Source organism: Rhea pennata, chromosome 1 (genome assembly GCF_028389875.1).
Source record: "Rhea pennata isolate bPtePen1 chromosome 1, bPtePen1.pri, whole genome shotgun sequence".
NCBI classification, from domain to species: Eukaryota; Metazoa; Chordata; class Aves; order Rheiformes; family Rheidae; genus Rhea; species Rhea pennata.
In genome coordinates this window covers 150445889-150464858 of record NC_084663.1, presented here as the reverse complement: position 1 = coordinate 150464858, position 18970 = coordinate 150445889, and the positions used below count along the sequence as shown (strand labels likewise).

General features: G+C 40.1%; 1 protein-coding gene across 1 annotated transcript in view; it reads left to right on the top strand.

Moving 5' to 3' along the window:
• Nucleotides 1-18970, top strand: part of ST6GAL2 (ST6 beta-galactoside alpha-2,6-sialyltransferase 2) — a 36800-nt gene that overhangs the window by 1562 nt on the left and 16268 nt on the right. Inside the window, exons 2-5 of the mRNA XM_062601643.1 lie at nucleotides 6564-7566; nucleotides 11842-11939; nucleotides 15060-15161; nucleotides 16168-16342. Coding sequence (XP_062457627.1) covers nucleotides 6564-7566; nucleotides 11842-11939; nucleotides 15060-15161; nucleotides 16168-16342 — 1378 coding nt within the window. The remainder of the gene's footprint in view (nucleotides 1-6563; nucleotides 7567-11841; nucleotides 11940-15059; nucleotides 15162-16167; nucleotides 16343-18970) is intronic.

Genomic DNA, 18970 nt, shown 5'->3' with positions numbered 1-18970 from the left:
TCAGTTATGATACCAAGACTGTAGTCAGCTCATAACTAGTCCATAAAAGAAAAAGAGGTTGTGTTTTTTCCCCGACCTAAAATTTGGAAGGAAATTCTGGCCAGAGTGTTGAGTCTCGGTGTCCATCAGAGATGGGGTCACTGTTGTGGCTAGTGAGAAGAGGTGCTGCAAGGTGAATAGATGGGGACTGAACTGAGAGGTACAGCCAGTCACCACAGAAGCCAGGTTTTCCCTGGCCCTTGATACTGTGACGATCATTTCCATTGGCAGCAGGAAAGCCTGCATGTGAGGCTAAGAGCTAGTATGATTATTTTTACTTCTCTCCTGTCAACCCTCACTCACATAACCTCTACGTGGTCTCTGGGCTGCGCAGGCGGTACTGAAGGCTGTAGCAAAGTGATAGCTGGTTTCAGTGCCAAGCAGTTTGAACCTGATGATGGAGAGTGGAGAGTGGGATATCAGATGCTTAGAAGATAGCTTTGACCTCCCACTAAAATCTGGAGATTTATGGATCTAAGCCCCCATGCTCCTAAAGCATAATCTAGGACACGTTTTCTGGCAGAAGCCCTGCTGATCATTTCTCCAGCTGCAGGGTTGCCAGCTTGAGTTTTACCGCAAGCCTCACTATATTTGGCAATTTTTCTTACAGTCTGAGGAAATGGGTCATTAGCGAAAAACAAAACAAAACAAAATAAAAAAACCCAAAGTCCCCCCTACCCACTTTAGCTTAAAATGTAAGGTTTTATGAGAAAATTTAAAAACAGACGTGCTCTGTACTTGAATCCTCAGAAACAAACAAGAACCGAAGACTCCACTTTCAAAATGCCCAGACTTGGGATGCTTGGCTCACCTTTAGTGAGTGATTCAGCTTAGCAACACTATCATATGCATCCCTCCCAAGGAGTCTTCCCTAAGAAGAAGATAACTGGATATGGGTTAAAAAGGCACAGAGCAATACTGCGAAAACGTACTTCTGAGTTGCTTGGATGATTTCTTCTTTGTTTCAGAAAGCATTTTCTTATATTGACACAAAAAACACTGAATGCAGCTTGACTCCTCTGAAAATAATGTTGAAGGAAGGAGCTAGATTTATTGGGACTAACAAGGAAGTTGTCCAAAAGAGATTCATTAATTAGAAGGCCTAATCACAGCCAGTAAGGCGAGTGCCCAAGCCATCAACAGACTAATATACATCTTTTGGCAGTCACCACTCCCCACAGGCTTGCCTGTCTGTTGCTGCCTACTGTATGTCCTGCGCTGCAGAAGTGATGTGCTAATGCTAAAACCACTTTGGCACTTCTCACAGGAGAGGATGAGTATGCTTCCCTGCCCTGGAAATGCAGCCTCCAGCTGTCTTGCCCTGTGCCAGAGGTTTCTTAATACACTGAAATTAGCTGACTAAGAGACGAAGCCGACTAAAGAAGCATTTGCTATCTGTTCAGGCTGCCTAAGCTTTCCATCAAATAAACCCCGGTCTGATTCTCAACCCTCTGGGAATGGTTACCCACAGCTAACATTTGCTACCCTGAATAACCCCAAGGTGACCTTCCCGCTGCAAAGCTGCAGCCAAGAAAAACCCTGTTTAACATAACAGTGCACAGCTTAGAACATCAACTTGAACCGTTCTGACCTCTGAGCTGCTGGGGTCTGTACAAATTAATTTAACAATAGACAGCGTTGAAAGGGAGGAATGTTTCAAAGGAATAGAAAAAAATCTCCCTCATCCATCTCTTCTCATTTTAAGAACTAGTCAGGAGGCCTACTTTGGAAAAATTAAAAGTGTGCTTTGTTGCAAAATAGTAGGCTATATGGGGGGGCAGCATTCTTCTGTTTCTTGCATCTTAACGTAGCAAAATGAAATTTCCTATAAGCGAGCACTGCTTCTGGAAAATCAGCTTCCATTAATTTTAGCTGAAGAGTTGTTTTTGTTTTCTGGAAGCTTCAAAGATACTCTTCTTGTTTGCCTTTATTTTTCAGAGTACTTCTATTAAGCAAATAAGTAAGTCTTCCCTTCCTTCCCATCTCACTGATTTGTACTTTGCCTCATGGTTTTTATGGCTTCTGTGCAAGCAACCTGACTGGGCAGGAAAAAAGCTTCTGTCCGTATGGCAGTTGGAGTTTAGATGAGCTAATGGTGGAAAGAGTCCATCAGGTAGGAGATGTAGCAAAACAAAATCTTCAGCCACAGGAGCTGCTTGTTATGCTGAACAAGTAACTGGGTTTGCTTAGGTCTTGGGGTTTTCCCCCTAAGTGCAGGCTTATTTCTTTTGTCAAAGCATGAGGTTTGACTCCAGAGTTCTCATTGCTTCTAAGTGGAGAGAGTAATTCAGGAAGGAGTTCTGAAGTTGGAGACAAGAAGCTATGTTAATGATAATTTTAAAGTTGATTTGGTTTGACAGGTTTGAAAACTACACGATGAGCACAGAGAGATACAAGTTTCTTCCTCAGGGATCCAGTGGACTTCACTGAATATAGTTATGACACTGGCTGCTTTTCTTTATTCACTCAGTATAATTCATTATGCTCATCATTTCTGTTTTCCTACACAGATGGCTTTTTTCTTTGCAGTTGAGGTGCCTTGTCTTCAGAAACACGTTTTGAGCCCAAGCATGTGCCTCAGATGGTGTGGGGGAAGATTCCCCACTGGGCAGCAGAGGGGTCTGCTGCAAGCAGGGGGCACTGTGGCAAGAGGCTGCTCTCTCGCCTAAAAGCCAGTATCCGCGAGGTGTGAGAAGCTGCTGGGGCTGAAGTGGGACATGACTTAATGTTTAGTGCAGCAGGGGATAAGATAAACTGATATTTCTTCGGACTTAGTGCAGCTTTCCACTCAGAGCCTTCAAGATCCTGTGAGGTTGTAGGGGTCCTCTTATAACTAACACAGTAATGACCTTGAATTCGCTTCCAGCTCAGCTGTACTGCTGGAGGACAAGGCTTTTCTTGTGAGCAAAAAACATTAAAGCAGCACAGAGGTTTGCCTGCATAGCTCAGGTCTTCCAGAGATTTGAGTATCCTTTTTGAGGCCCCACTTGCAACAAGGGATTGTAGATAAGCTTCTGCAGTAGTTAATATGTAAATTTTCCGATTTATTCTTACTGGTGTCTCTCCTTTTCCTTGCAATGTTGACAAATACATTACTGTATGCCAATTCTTTGGTTTGCACAGATAACTTTGCTGCATATAAAAGGTAAATATGTGCACTCTCTGATGTGCATACCAATAATTATAAGCTTGCTTTCATGACCGTGTAAGTATCAGGGAAAAAGAATCCACTATTTAAAAATAATTAATAACATAACTCATCCCTTTTTCATATTGTAACCTGAATATCAAATTTAGGACTCCAGGCTAATTCTTTCTGCTGAGGCTGTCTACTGCACCAAACACACCTTAGGACAGATAATTAAAAACTTTCATATTCTCACACCTGAATTAAGAAAACTAAACCCTTTCTGTTTCTCGTATCTTCTGGTATTAAAGTGTAGCAAATCTTAGAAAATTTGAGAAAAATACAGGATTTTGTGATGAATTATGTTTAAGTTAGTGGTTGAACTTGCTGCACAAGTCAGTGGAAAATATTAGTGACTTCTTCCTTATAGCATATACTTCCTGCAAGCTTGTCTGTTGAAGTTCTACAAGATACTTCCTTTACAGATCCTGTAAGAAATGTGTATTCAGCAGGAATATCTGACTGAGCAAAGGCTAATTTATACAGTGTTTTGGAAGCCACATGTTGAAAAGTGCTGGGGAAACACAGCAGGGTAAATGATAAAAAGGGATGAAAGCTGTTCAGACAGGCGAAGAATGCCGATTTAAAAATGCAAAACATCCCAACACTGATGAGTGGGCAGGTTGCAATAACTTTAGGGCAGATCTCCGTTGCACAACTATAAGTAGACTCCCACAGGACATAGCCTGTAGTGATTTAAAAATGGAAGAGGTGGGGGAAAGTGTTGAGATACTGAAGAGAACAATCTTATCTCCTGCACAGTAGAGTGCAACTAGGAAATGGGTCGGTTGGAGTAATAGCCTTTCCTTCCATGTGGTTTGTGTAAGCTAAGCCAAATGTGTGCAAAGCACAGGGTCGTCATACTCATGAACTCTTCTCAGTGTGTTAGAAATGAATTTGTTTGCAATGAAATTCGGCCATACAGATGTGACATTATAAATCACCTCTCTGTCTGGACACTGCTGTAAGTCCCCGAGTCAGCTTGGTTTTTTTATTGTTCTAGGCTTTGTCTAGACTATTAAAATAGACCGTGTTTGGAAATGTAATGCTGTGGCCTCACATTCCAAAGAGGTCAGCAGAAATACTAGTCTGAAGTATCCCTGCTAATACCACCTGCGGTTTGCTCTCGCCTCTGCATTGTGGTGGACAATCTCCTCATTTGTGCTGGAACAACTGTATGTGTGGCCAAACTGAAACGGATAAAGGAGCTGACCCAGTTAACACAAAAATACCCTCACCCTAGGCATGGTGCAAGGGCAGGACTGAGGAACTTAAACCAGTGTAACTGCCCATTTCACAGTGATGTGAAAAAGCAGCCTTACTTAAACTTGTTTGTAAACTTTATATTCAGCATACCTTTCGGAAAACCGATAGTGTATGATGACAATGATTTTGGTCCTGCCCAGTTGTCAACCAGCCAGTGTGTTGTTAGACATGTGCAAGTTGTGTGTGCTGTTTGGCAGTGGTTTGATGCGATGGTGGCTCCTGAGGCAGAGCCTGTTAAAGAAATCCACGCCTACCCGCGCTCCACTTACCCTTTTCTGACCACAGTTGGCTGTTACAAGTGGCTTTTAAGTCCCACTATTAACTGGTCATTGAAATGAATGGGTTAGAAACAAAACTCCCAAGAGAAAGGGATTATTTTTAATCTAGATTAGGTAAGTGATCTGTCACTTGGTAATACATCATTTACCCTGCAATGTTGCATCTGAAGCGTTAGATGAATATGATGCAGGGAGGTGAATAAATGGCTTATGCCAAGGGAGGACAGGACTTTCTTAAGCTAACTCTGCCACCAAAGACCAGGCCACTTGATTATGCAAGTGATTATGCAGGTGAGTTCATGTTTCCTTCTTCAGACAAGAGCACAGGAAGCAGTGAGTGGACAGCCTGCAGGAGAGACACTGAATGGTGTGTGTGGTTATTGATTAATGACACTTTGAGACAGGGCATTTGTTGAGATTTTAATATAACAACAGACAAAACCAGTGTATGACGAAGAGAGGTGTCTCCCTGTCAGGCTCTCACTAACAGTGACTCATTCAGGCCGGACTGCTCCAAGGCATTTCAGGAGCTAGCTAACCTTACAGACTTTGCACCTCTGAACATCACATCTGAGGTGTGGGCAGCAGCTGTTCATACTGCAGTGTGCAGCCTGCAAAGTAAGGATATGGGCTTGCAGAGTCATTCAGGCAGGTCTGTGGACTCACTTAAGCCTCTTGGGTGGCTAGATTGATGCATAGCAGGCCCATGATAACCCAAAACACATGTTGATGAAAAATGATAGATAACTTCCAGTCCTCCTAAGCCACTGTTCCCTGGGCTACTTCCTTGAGTGGGTGACCAACTGAATAACTTAGAAGTATGTGTGATGGCCTTTTTTTCCCGGAATGTGTTAGTGTATTTTTCTTGGAAAGCAGCTCCTCTCAATCACACTCCGGTTCATTATCGAGAAGGCATCCCTGCTAGTGGACAAACTGGCCAGAATCTCTGGGGATTAGTGGAGCACAGATTTCCAAGTCTAAATTTGACTCCTCTCCCTGTCTCATTTAAGGAATTCTCCATCCTAGATGTGTATATTCAATTAGTTGTGCCAGCTGTCAACCTTTTCAGAAAATGCAAACTCCTCACCCCTTAAGAATATTCCTCCAAGTCATCTTAGTGAGCGTGCAGCATCTCTAGCAGAAGTACAGTTGTTTTTCTCATCTGATTTAGCATCTGATTCTAGGCTGCCCTCCGTTCCCAGCAAACTATTTGTCCCACTGATGCAGTACATGCCAGCTGAAGATTCCCCTCCGTCCAGCCCATAGGATACTTTCCCCTATATCTCTTCCATGTTACCCACAAAGCACTGTTTTTTTCAGGGATGTAGGCAGAGGAGGACCTGGGGGAATGTATGCTCCCTGCTTGGTCCCTTTGTGGCCAGGCTTTTTCTCACTGCAAAAGGACTTTTCATGGCAAAGAGAAAGCAGCTAATATTTCCTCTAATATGCATGCAGCCAGGCTTGGAGCTTGATTTTGTTCTTATTATGGTATGCTCCTTACAGCAGCAGAAGCAGGCAGGCACATGATCTCCCTGAAGGCAGGATCCAGTGTTACTGTAGAAACTGGCCACCAGCTTCTTTTGTAGCTAGCAGCTGTCACTGTGTGGTTAGAGCCAAAGCGTGTCACTCCTGCAGTTTCTGCAAGCCCTGGAGTCTTTTTTTTTCTGCTTTTGAATCTCCCATGCTACAGAACAGAGATTAATTCTGCACCTTCTATCAAAATTTGCTAAGATATTTCTGAACTGTATCTATTTTTAGAACCCTTCCTGATTAATATTTGGTATTCTTTCCAGGTTTCATTTTCCTTCACCAATACTTCAAGGCACAGAGGAGCTGGTAAAGGCATTGCCATGAAACCTAACTTGAAGCAATGGAAACAACTCATGCTGTTTGGGATCTTTGCATGGGGTCTACTTTTTTTGGTGATCTTCATCTATTTTACAGATAGCAACACTGCTGAGCCAGTTCCCAGTTCCTTTTCTTACATTGAAACTAAGAGGCTTCTGCCCATTCAGGGCAAGCAGAGAGTCATAATGGGTGCCATACATGATCCGTCATTCTCTGAAACTATTGATGAGAATGAGGTACTTCTTAATGAAGATCTTTTAGGTACATTTAAATCGGGGACTGGGAGTATTAAAAAATGGACTGATTTGGAGGATACCTTCAGAAGCGAAGATGAGTTTTTTCCATCCCAGATAGGAAGAAAATCAAAAAGCGCTTTCTACCAAGCGAGTGATGATTATTTATTTGCTGCTGGTCAGCCTCAGTCACACAACAGCCTTCAAGAGATAGCAAAATTCATCTCGGTCAATGAGGATAATCCAAAGGAAAATGTTTTACAGAATAACTGGAGCCACCAGAGAAGAATGAGGAGAAGAAACACAAGGCACAGGAGAAGCCAGATGCTTGACGAATCTGATGACTGGGATGGGCTATATTCCACAATGTCGAAATCCTTTCTTTACAAGCTTTGGAAAGGGAATGTCTCTTCCAAGATGCTAAATCCTCGACTACAGAAGGCAATGAAAGATTATTTGAGCACCAATAAACATGGGGTGCGGTTCAAAGGGAAACGAAACTCCAAGCTGACAGGAGACCAGCTTTTCTGTGAGCTAAAACAAAGGGTGAATGTGAAAACAATAGATGGCAAGGAAGCTCCCTTCTCCACTCTTGGATGGGAAAAGCATGTTCCCCAAATTCCACTGGGCAAATTGTATACACATGGCTTTGGGAGCTGTGCTGTAGTTATGTCTGCTGGTGCAATACTGAACTCCTCTCTAGGGGATGAAATAGGTGGGTAAAATGCATCTGTTCATGTGCATATGTATGTACATGTATGTATTCACGTTCATCTTTTGGAAGATTAATTCTTCTCAGGCAAAAGTCTGTAAAGTCCAGTTTTTCTCTCTTGCCAGTGTTTTATCAGCGTAAGCTTATAGATGTGAGTAAAGCTATTCTCTTTTAGAACAATATAACTGAAAGGAAAATCTGGCCTGAAGTCATAATTTGATTTTAACAAAGCAATGATGCCCTTTTATTATATTACAGCTAGTAGTATAAAGCAGGCATTGGTTTCATCAGATCTGCCATGTATGACATTTTGCTGAGTTGTGAGTTTATTTCTTCAGCAGATTTAGAACCATGTTCAGACTTTGGTCCTGAAAAGCTGTGTTGTACCTATCTGTATTTTTTTGGTGGTTCATAGAAAAACTGCTTGTGGTATTGCTATGCCAGGCTGAATTTTCTTTTCTGTGCTAAAAAGCAGTACAGCATCTTCTTCGTCTGCTACATGTTTACCTATAGAAGTCAGATCCTTGAGGAGCTTCATGACTTGAAGTCAGGTCCTCTGACCTCTTTTCCAAGTGTAATTTTAAATGAGTTCAGATACCTCTTCATACTGTTTTTCCATTGCTGCACTAAATAAAAGAGGTTTACAGGTGCTTAGACATCAACATTTCACAGAATTCCCTGCTTCCAGTTGGTAGTTTTGTGATAGCTATTCAGAAAAGGGTTGTGGAATCATAAGATTAATCCAGGTCAATTTTGTTTTCTTTTCAAAAATGAGTGTAACTATCATGTTAATATGTCAGTAATTCTTCATTTTAGTAGTACATATCCAGTATGCTGAAAGTATTGAAAGGATGAAATGTGTGTCTCAAACCTGCTTTTGGAGCGAGAAGTTATCTCCTTCAGCTTCCTATGAAAACCTTTTGATGTGCAGTTGTTAATCCTCCCACCTTCCAGGACTTCGCATCCCAGTAGCTGCTTCATCGCGCTGTATCATCTCTTTGACACAGATGGGTTTCCTTTAAATATCTGGGATATATTAAAACTTCCGTCAGTATCAAACTAGTCTAATAGGTTTCCAGCACAGCACAGGTGCCCTGCCTGCCTCCAGCTAAAATCAAACCAGGGTAACCTCCAATTCACAAGAAGCCCCACTGATTTAGAAACCTCTAAGGTGAAATATTCCTCCTTTCTACAATGTATTATCATTGACTGAAACAAAATCTTTTGTCAGTGTTACCTAATACACCTGGTTTATAGCAGTACTGTGATTAGTACTGTAATGGAGAAATCATACTGATTTATCTGCACACTCTATATACCAGCACAACAAGTATGGAATTTGGTGCTTGAAGTAATACCTAGTGGTCCTTATGCTCCTGTATGTATCCATTTTCTCAGAAATACTGTGAGCACAGAAAGCTTGTGCCATTCACTGACAGAAGAGCTTTTGATTTAATTGGAAATTTTCATCAGATGCCACCTGAAGGGAAGAGATGTTGTCTTTGCTAAGGCCTGTGTCACAATTTCAGATCTGCTCCTAGTTGATCCCAGATAACCCCTGGCTGTTATACTGGGCCTGTGAGGCAGCAAGAGTCACGAAAGATTTTTTTTTTTGACCTGTCCTCCAGGCCGTTGTCAGATACTTTTAGCTGGGTAGGGAGCATGGCCCAGGACAGTGACAGGACAACTGACTGCTTAAAGCTGTCCTAGAAGGGCCTCATTCATGTGTATGGGTCTTAGTGGCCACTGCAGCTCCTTGGAAGTACAAGTATACTGGACATGTAGTGCCAGTGTTTGCCACTTAAAAGGCTGATCTATGGAAAATTGAAGCACCAGCATCTGCCCATATTACTTTCCTTACAAGGAAGAAATTAGGCTTATGCAGTCTAAATAATGTCTGTCACAGGTGAGCTCCTGGTCTGTCCATGTACCCTTCCAACTCCACTTAGTCCTTGACATTGGAAGAAGACTCGGACTGCAAAGAGGGAGACCAGCTTGTTTAAGATCTTTTTTATTCCTATACATGAATAGCAGTAGGAGAAGACTGTCCCTTCCCAAAGTTTGCCTCAAGGCTATCACCTTTTGATTGAAAGGTTGAGTAGCCTGCCAGTTTGGAGGCACCTTCAGGGGCCAGTTTTACTGCTCTCTGGAGTCAGCCTAGCACCAGTGCTGAGCTCCTCGGTATCCCCAGATGCATAGAGAAGTCCTCATCATTGGTGAGGGAGGACAATACTGCACACATAAGTTCTAGTTCTTCAGTCATACCCTGTACAGACTTGGTTTGTGAATTTCCTGTACACAAAAGCTTTTTTACTATTTACCCTTCAAAAAGAAAAAAAAAGGCCTACAAAAGCAGTATTGCAGGACCTTTTTCTTCCCAGACATTTAGCTCCCTCTTCTGTGTTCCTATTAGAAATGCAGGCTGAAATTTTAATTTATGTTCTGCCTTTTTGGCCTCCCTTCTGATTGGTTTTGAATTAAAGTAGGATTGGAAATACAGTGCAAACACTGCGAAGACTCCCATCATGATTATGTTATTTAATAGGAGAGAGAACTGTTTTGTTATTATCACATTCATCTAAGTAAGTAACAGGGACCACCAAACAAAAATCAAACATTTTGTAACTTTAAACTCATTATCTGCAAATACTAACATTACAGTCAGTTAACTTAAAAACAGCTATGATCAATGTGTGACTGCATCTTGATCAAGTGTTTTACAGTAAAATAAAGTCTTCTAAATTTGAGATGAAGAACCAGCATAAGTAATGTTGGAAATGTAGCACACTTTCACAATGTGTGAACCATACAGTTCCCATTTCCCTGTGCAGTTGCTCAAAAGATATTGTCAAAAATTGTTGAATACGGGACCAAATTTACATTTTTAAAATTCATTAGCGGGTTCCAAATGTGAAGGATTCTTGATTTTCTTTGTCTTCTCCAGAAATGTGGGGTATCTGTAGCCTTTGTTGACTTCATGTCCTCTAGTTTTTAGAAGATCAAGATGCTTAGATTTAAGCAAATGGAGACTGGGTATTGATACCTGTTAGGGACATAGAAAAAGCCTACCCTTCTCAGCCTCTGAGAGCTCAGTGGACATCTGGAAAAATCTCTTTTTTCAAACTCATCATGTTCAAGCAAGCAAGTCTGTCTGAGAGTTAGACTGCTTGCTTCATATCACACACACTTTCTTGTCTTTTTTTCTTCTGGAGGAAAAGGCACGAAAGAAAGGAAAATCAGGGTTTGATGGGATCATTAAAGCACATTAGTTCTCTTAGGAAACTCCTGCTTACTCCAGTCCTGAGCTATAGACAACCAAATTTTAAGTTACTAGAGATAAATAACTGTATAAATTATCTATGGGTACCCATTCTGTTCTGAATGATGTTCTCTGTTTTTATTGGTAGAAGGGATAAAACCAAATGGACCGAACAGAGGGATACTGGCAGGAGCAGTGTGTTTCTGGACAGTGGATATCTTTTCTCACTCTCCTCCATACCTTTGGGGCTTTGAGATCTCCTTAAACACTGGGAGGGTGATTACCTTTTATCCTAAACAGAGAATTAACGAAATACACAGTGTCTGCTCTTGACCCATAGCTACTTTTTGTTTTGCATGACTCTGAGATCAACAACTTGTGGGAAAACTTTGACAGTTCAGTTCTGTTAGATCTTAGCTACCAAAGGATCTTCAGAGTTTCTGTACTACAGCAGGGTTTTGAATTGACATCCCTACATAGATTCTTCAAGAACTATACTAACCTTGAGAATAGGTATGTTCAATTAGTAGGTCTGAGTAGGTTTGAGGTTTTGAGGTCTCATAAAATATGGTGAAACATGAGCTTACGGTTAAGCATTGTTATTCATTGAAATCTGCAAGTAGATATAACTGTAATTAACACACTTTTGTGTGGAGTAATTCTTTGTAAATTTTGCAGTCGAAATAGTGAGCAATAGTGTGTACTGAGTATACTAATAACCTTTCCATACTAATTTTAGCCAATTAAGCAAACTGTTTAAGGATTGCAAGCTAAATGAATAGGTTATTCTGAGCTTTTTGCAGTGGATTTTAATACTAGTAATAACATGTGGCAAGAGGATTTTTATTTGCTCATAGTAGAATATTTAGCATACTTAGAAGCATACTTAGAAAATCAAAATTAAGTGAAGTATGTAAGTTTTATGTTAGTTTAGATCATTTCAGGTTTTTTTCCTGTTATGTTATTTCACTGTTTTATTTTACTAAGAAAAACATTATGACTCCTCATTGTGCTCCTAGATTCTCATGACGCAGTTCTGAGATTTAATTCTGCTCCAACACGTGGCTATGAAAAAGATGTTGGAAATAAAACAACCATGCGAATCATTAACTCACAGGTAAGATCTTATATTTGTGAATTCAAATTAATATTACTTCTGTACAAGATTACAATAATTTCTGATAAAGTTTTTTTTTTTTTTTTTTTTTTTTTTTTTGAAGGGAAACAGCTAGTGATTTTAACAATCATGATGTAGAGCAGGTAAAAGATGTTCACATATGCTGTTGGTGTAGTGATTGCAGTAGTTATTTGATATTCTTGTTTTGAAGAGCAGATTTGTAGAGTTTCTGATGTGTCCTGATGTGTAAAGGCTCTACAGGATGCCAGAGCCATCAGTAGAGAAGACCTTCCCCACACTGCCTCCAGAATCTTCAGAAAGCCTGAGCTGCATGGGTCCCAGAGCTCTTTTCTCATACTCTCCTGTTCCCCAATTATTTCCTCATTGGAAGGCAAAAGAAATAGAAACTGAGTTGTCTTAATGCATAACTTTAGGCAAGTCAGCATTCTGTAAAAATTTAGTAGGAACAAGATACTAAAATACTTTAATGAGCATTGGATATTACACCTAACATGGGGCTGCTCATCTGAACTGAAACAGAAAATGTGATCTGCATATGGGTGCCAACAAATAAAATGTATGTTGAGCTATAGCGACACCTTATGGTTGAGATTGTCTTTTAATTTTTTTACAGAATTATTTCCTGAACTCCAGTCTTGAGCAAACTAAGCTTCTTTCCTCTTTGTGAAATGCAGCTGAAAAAAAATAGAATTACTGTGAAATTTTGTGAAATAATGTGAAAGGATGAATTTAAGAAATCAATGGCCATAGTATGATTGCAGAATTAGCAGAATTTTTAATACTTATTACTGTTGTGGATTCATTTATTTCTTTTTCTTTGCTCATGTAAAGTCCATCCTTGCAGATATTTTTTTCTGTGTGTATAACATCATGTTGCTTGCTAGAACTTAAAGAATGCTGTTCACTGTCATTCTTTTCACACTGGTTTTGTAGTTCATTGTGAGGCTGCAGAGCAGACTAGATCATTGAAGTTATCATCTGAGATAGTTATACTCTCTTCTTTTAGTATGGAGGAGGAAGTAGAAATACATTAAGCTGGCTTCATTGCTGAAACTAATGTATTGCAGAACACTTACCTTAGTGTCATTTATTTTACCTCTCTTTTTAAACTATTATTCATTTTACTGTTGTTTGCTATTAGTCAAAATAATTAATATCTGGGTGTCCTGCTTGCTGACCTTGCCTGAACTCCTGTGCCAGGCAAGGAGGAGGGTTTAGAAACTTTATTTAGTTGACTAATCTCCCCCTGTAAGAGAAGACAGAAGCTCCTCAAGAGGGTGATTTGAGCTTTGTTAGCTACACAGTGAACGTGGAAAGACTAAATGGGTAAATCAGCTGATCCCTGCTGCTAGTGGTGCATTGGGATCCTCCTGGCTTCAGACACTGCTGTGGTATAGTCCTGCCATGATGATAATAGAGATTTCTGTAGCCTCCTGTGCTGCTCAGTGTGTTGCTTGTTCTCCACATGACCTCTCAAGAAACTGCAGGGCATTTCTAAAAGTCAGACCGGGTCAGCTCACATAGCTTCCCTCATTTTCCTCACAAACATACTTATTGCCACCACCTTTCTGCTCCTTCAGAGAGGTCAGAGGCCAGCCTTGACACTCTGGCCTCCTGCAGAGAGACTGGCCTTTCCCTCCCCAGGAGTGAAATCTGTGCAGCTCACTTACTAAGGGTTATTTTCCCTACAGATATTCAGGATGTGATGTCCATACAGATTTTCTGACCTTCCTTCCCTCCTTGCTACTGGAAATTCCTTCCTTTAATTGATTAAAAGGCAGTTTTGGCCCTCTCCTTCCTTCATGTTCTCTGCTGTGGAAGCCTGAAGGACACGAAGGATGCGAGCACAGCCACAACGGATATTGCTGTTCCCGGAGAAACTCATCTCATACATATAAATGCAGGCTCACTAAGAATGAAGCTTGTGTAGACAACCCCTCTAAAGAACTCTTGCTTTTTGAAAGCCAAGTAAGAGCTTCTTTGTGTGTTAATTGTAGAACAAAGCTTTTAAAAGCTTGACCCTTTGGTCTGTTTACTCTATACTCTAAAGAAAGTACTTCCTCAGACAAAAACTGCTCTGAGAAATGGAATTTAGGGGTGCTGATGGCAGGAAGACTAATTCTGCTGTTATTGTGGAAAGCTGATGGAAAGTCATTAAGCTCAAAGTTTATGGTAGGAAGAATATTGCTATGGCAACAATATTATTTTTCTGAAAAAAAAATGTGCATAATCAAATATGGCTCATTGGAACCTAAAGGGAAATGAAAATTAGTATGAATTTATTTGTCTGGAATGCTGATTAGTTTAAAAGCTGGAGCCAAATTCACGCTGTTTCAACTAGTGTTGAAATCATTCAGCTCAATCGTTCCTGAGACTGGATGCACGAGGGATCGGAGAGACCTGGTTTGCCATGGAGAGTCAGGGAAAGGATAAGACAGCAAGCGTGAAAGGGAAACATCCAGCACGATGGGAGGATTAGGCAGTGTACCACGAGATGCAGGAGGGAATTACCTGAGAGCAGTAGATCGGAGAGATATGGCTGCAGCTTCAAAAATAGCGTTGTCATTTGCCCATTCTTGGAATTCTTATTCTAAGTAGACAAGCTTTTACTGTCATGGTCTAATTTGCCTTTCTGGAGTTACTTCAAGTAAGATTGAGAAAAGTAAGCATGAGAAAACAATGGAAAGAAAAGAAAGAGGGGAAAAAAGGAAAAGATAGTATCCTTGGGGGCTGCAGCCTTTCAAAGAAAGCTGCTCTGTGTCCCAAAAGAGGCTGTAATGTTCAGATACAATTATGCAGCTTTTCAAGTGGTCCCATTACATGTGTATATATATATATATATATATATATATATGTATATGTATATGTGTGTATATATGTATATAAAAATGTGTGTGCATCTGTGTATATATATACCTATATACATATATATAAATATACACGCACAATTTTTATTTTTGCGAAACAAGTTCAAATTAACTGCTTAAAACCAACCAAAATTGATGTAGAACGGAGTGGAGAGGAGTGTTCATTTTAAGGGATGGTCCTAGCTGCTTTTGAAAAGTTTAACTCTGCAATCTTTTGCATGTTTGTTTGCAGATTCTCACCAACCCAAACCACCACTTTGTTGACAGCTCTTTGTACAAAGATGTTATCTTAGTAGCCTGGGATCCTGCCCCCTACTCTGCAAATCTGAATGTGGTAAGATGTCTCCTTGGTGCTTTTCTTAACCAGTATGAAAACAAAGGACAAAATTTAGTACTTCAGTCTCCTGGTTCTCACTCATCACAATAAATCCTGAAGTCTTATTCTGAGGAGTGGGGCACACTATTTCTGCATCTGTTTATTGGTTAAAAGCTTTTCTAGTAGCCACACTTGTACTGGAATGGGCATCGTAGGCTAGGTGGATGACTTTTTTTTTTTTTTTTCTTCTATAGAACATTGCTATTTTCTTGTAAAAGTGAGATTTCTGGTGTATCTGCCAAGTAGGGAACATTATTAGGTTTTAGAAGGAGGCTTTATCAGGAAAGATGAAGAATTGCACCCATTTTTTCCCACCTTCTCCCCATCTTTCCAAACAAAATACAATCTAATAAAAAACTCTCTTGGTTCCTTCCCCATTTCTCAGGCCTCCTCCTCACCAGTCTTTCCTTTGTGTCCACTCGCCCACAACCATCTGTGCCCAGCTGCCCACTCTCTCGCTGATAGCAGCAGATATCCATCTGGTTGTCACTCAGGGAGTCTCTGCCTTGGCTAGTGCTGCACAACCCCAGTGGACTAGTTGATCTGATGGTTATTGGCAGGAAGAACTCAGAGCTGGGTAGACTACAAGTAAAAAAACTAAACCTTCATCCACTGAGCTGCCTTAGCAACTGATGCTAGAAACCGTCTGCCTCCTTCACAGGCTGTCTTGAGGCTGCTTCACCTGCTGCTGCTGCCAACGGGGATAGAGGCACTAGTGGAGAAAGGTTCATCCTAATGCCCATACCTTGTGTTGAGGCTTTCTGAACCCATGATTTAATGTGGGCTTGAGAGTGGAAGATACAGTTGGCTCATCCCACTGCAGTGAACTGCTTATTGGGGGTCCTTGTAGGAAGAACATACTGATCAGCTAACTTTGCTTCTGTTTTAAAGAACCTGAATGAAGCTAGTTCATGTTAAAAATACATTGGATACCATTAAATAATCTCTTTCTTTTTCCTCTCAGTGGTATAAGAAGCCAGACTACAATCTGTTCACTCCCTATGTACAGCATCGCAGGAAGAACCCAAACCAGCCATTTTACATTCTTCATCCAAAGTTTATATGGCAGCTCTGGGACATCATTCAGGAGAACACTAAAGAGAAGATACAGCCCAACCCTCCTTCTTCAGGTTTTATTGGTAGGTGTATCAAGTCAGGGCCCAGTAGACTTACCAGATTGAAAAAAAAGTAAATGTGCATGTTGCATGAGGATCATGTCTGTATGTGTGTACTGTTCATATTGCTTCCTACAGAAACAGTGACTAGCTGAAATATACATTATGAAAAGGATAAAATAGTTGGGGAATTTAAAGTTCTGCATTCTTGCCCATCACATCCATATTATGCATGCCACATTTTTAAATCATACATACATTTATGACAAATTTGTATTATTCCATATTAACTTAGTGGTTACTTCTTAAAGTGAGATTTTTGAAACTGGCTGTAAAAATTTCTGTGGAGAAATCTGCCTGTGTGGAATGATCTCAGCAGCATCATTCACATTTTGCAAAAACAATTCCTGCAGTAATGAAGTTGTTGATAAAAATAGGATAACAGCTGCTGATCATAAGAATGGTGAAAAGGCTCATTCTGCTATCAATCTATCTCACTCGAAGGAGTGAGAATCTTATATATTTCCACCATATATAAGAAACGCTTCAAAAGCTGTCCTTGAAGAAAAGAGAGTTAATTTTATTGAAAGAATAAAGCAGAAACCATCAAGCCCAAATCTAAACCTGACAAAAAATATCCCCCAAGCAGAGAACATTGTGAATATATCAATCATCACACAAACAAAAACATTAACAAAAGCTGTAGAGATGAATACACTCTTCTGTGTTACAGATAGAAATTTGACTCCTTCAATGCTACTAGGAATTTTATTTATACCATTCTTTTCCAAATAAGATGCTTAGACATTGTGGTAATGGATGCTAGTATTAGCCTTAAGATAACTAGGCAAGTTTTTAGTGAGTCATATTTACCTCATTTGATAAATAGCTACTGCTTTGATAGATGCATTTAAAATACTTTCCTAGGGAGTGGCTTCCTATCTTAGCAACCTTTTTTTATGAATGTCTATGCACTGCACATATAATGTAATATAAACTGGGAGCCAGCACAGAAACAACAACTGTGTATTGTCAAAGGTGGACATAAAAGGCTTGATAAAGCATACATAATATAATGCAGCTTGGCAGAAATCTGAAAGGGCATGATGGTCTTCAGATCAGGTATCTGTCAACAATTCCTGCAACATATATCTACTTGGAACTGAAGCTGACAGATACAATTGAGTGGATCTGTATGAAAGACATGCATTCCAAATGTCAACTTTCTACTTGATTATTATAGAAGCTATAATACAATTAATTTATAGAAAAGTAATAGAAAGAATGGACAAATTATAGCCATCATAAGATATGAAAGTATCTTAATTTCAGGAAAAGATGGGGGAAATGGTTTATTAAACAGCCACACTAATATGATTGTGCTCAAAACATCTATATGAATGAAGGTAGGAGTATCTTGCATATATGAATTTTCACAGGTAGAGGGATCTGTCTCCTTGAATCTAAGCTGTTTACAACATGAACCACAGGCAGGATAAAATCACTTTATTGGAATGACTTTTTCTAAGTCTATATGTAATGCTTTGTCATTGGAACAAATGCAGAACAAATTCTGCATAAGGATCAGGTCTGTGATCTAGATTTGCACTGGCAGAGAGTCAGTGAGCAAGTAGCCTATGTAAGTGTTGAGATTACTTGTGGAGGAAGAGTAGCAGTTCCACAAATCACTGTTGCTGCCAATAACATGGTAAAGGAAAAAAAATGGTTCTATACAACTGAATCACTTTGCTTCAGGCTTTTTAACACTCTTTAGCCCCAGTTTACAAAATTAGACAATTTCTAAATTAAAACGTGGATACATCACATTGTTTCCTTTTAGGAATGTCAGAAATATTTTAAGATGCTCTTAGGGTGTTTTTTCGATAGTTTGATTTTTCATCTGACTATTTCTGCTACTTAGCACTATTTCTAAGAAACCGAGTCTCCCCGAAGACAGGAGTGTTGGTGGAATGTATTCTCTTAGTGCTCTTCTGCAGGAGGGAGAATCTTTTAACGTGTTTAAAAGCTGAATTAAGGTACTTGAGTCACAATAATATTAAGTCGTTTGGAAAAGGGGTCAGTGGGTCATTTGTGGGGAAGGTGTACTTTCTTACATGCTGTGACTTCAGGGGAATGAGAGAGTGGGAAGAGGCAGGAACTTTTCCCTGGATTCACCACCTCATGGTGGAAGCTAGCGGGAATGATTTTTTGCCCTTCCTCTGGGGTGTGGGATGCCCAGTCTCATGAAGACGTTCACACAGATTTGTTAATAAGATATTTTGCTAAATGTATGCTATTGGTCTGGACTGACACGAAGGTGCTCAGGGGCTGCATTTAAGGGTTTATGCTGTGGCACATGTTCAAGCATAAATGATTCATAGTACACTTTGATGGACTGCTATCATCTCTTGGATGATAATAAATTATATCTAATGCAGCCTTAGGAATTTTACTGGTACATAAGTTTTCATGTTTTTACTTACTGATCACATTGCACAGCAGCCCTGAGTCTTTATGACTTTCAGCTGACCAATGAGAGTTTATAGCAGGGCAAAAAATACAGCAGTTGGCTATCACACATTTGCTGGTCATCTTTGGTTTAGTTGTTGGAGAGCAGTGATTATCTGGGAATGATTATTCACTTTTTCAGCG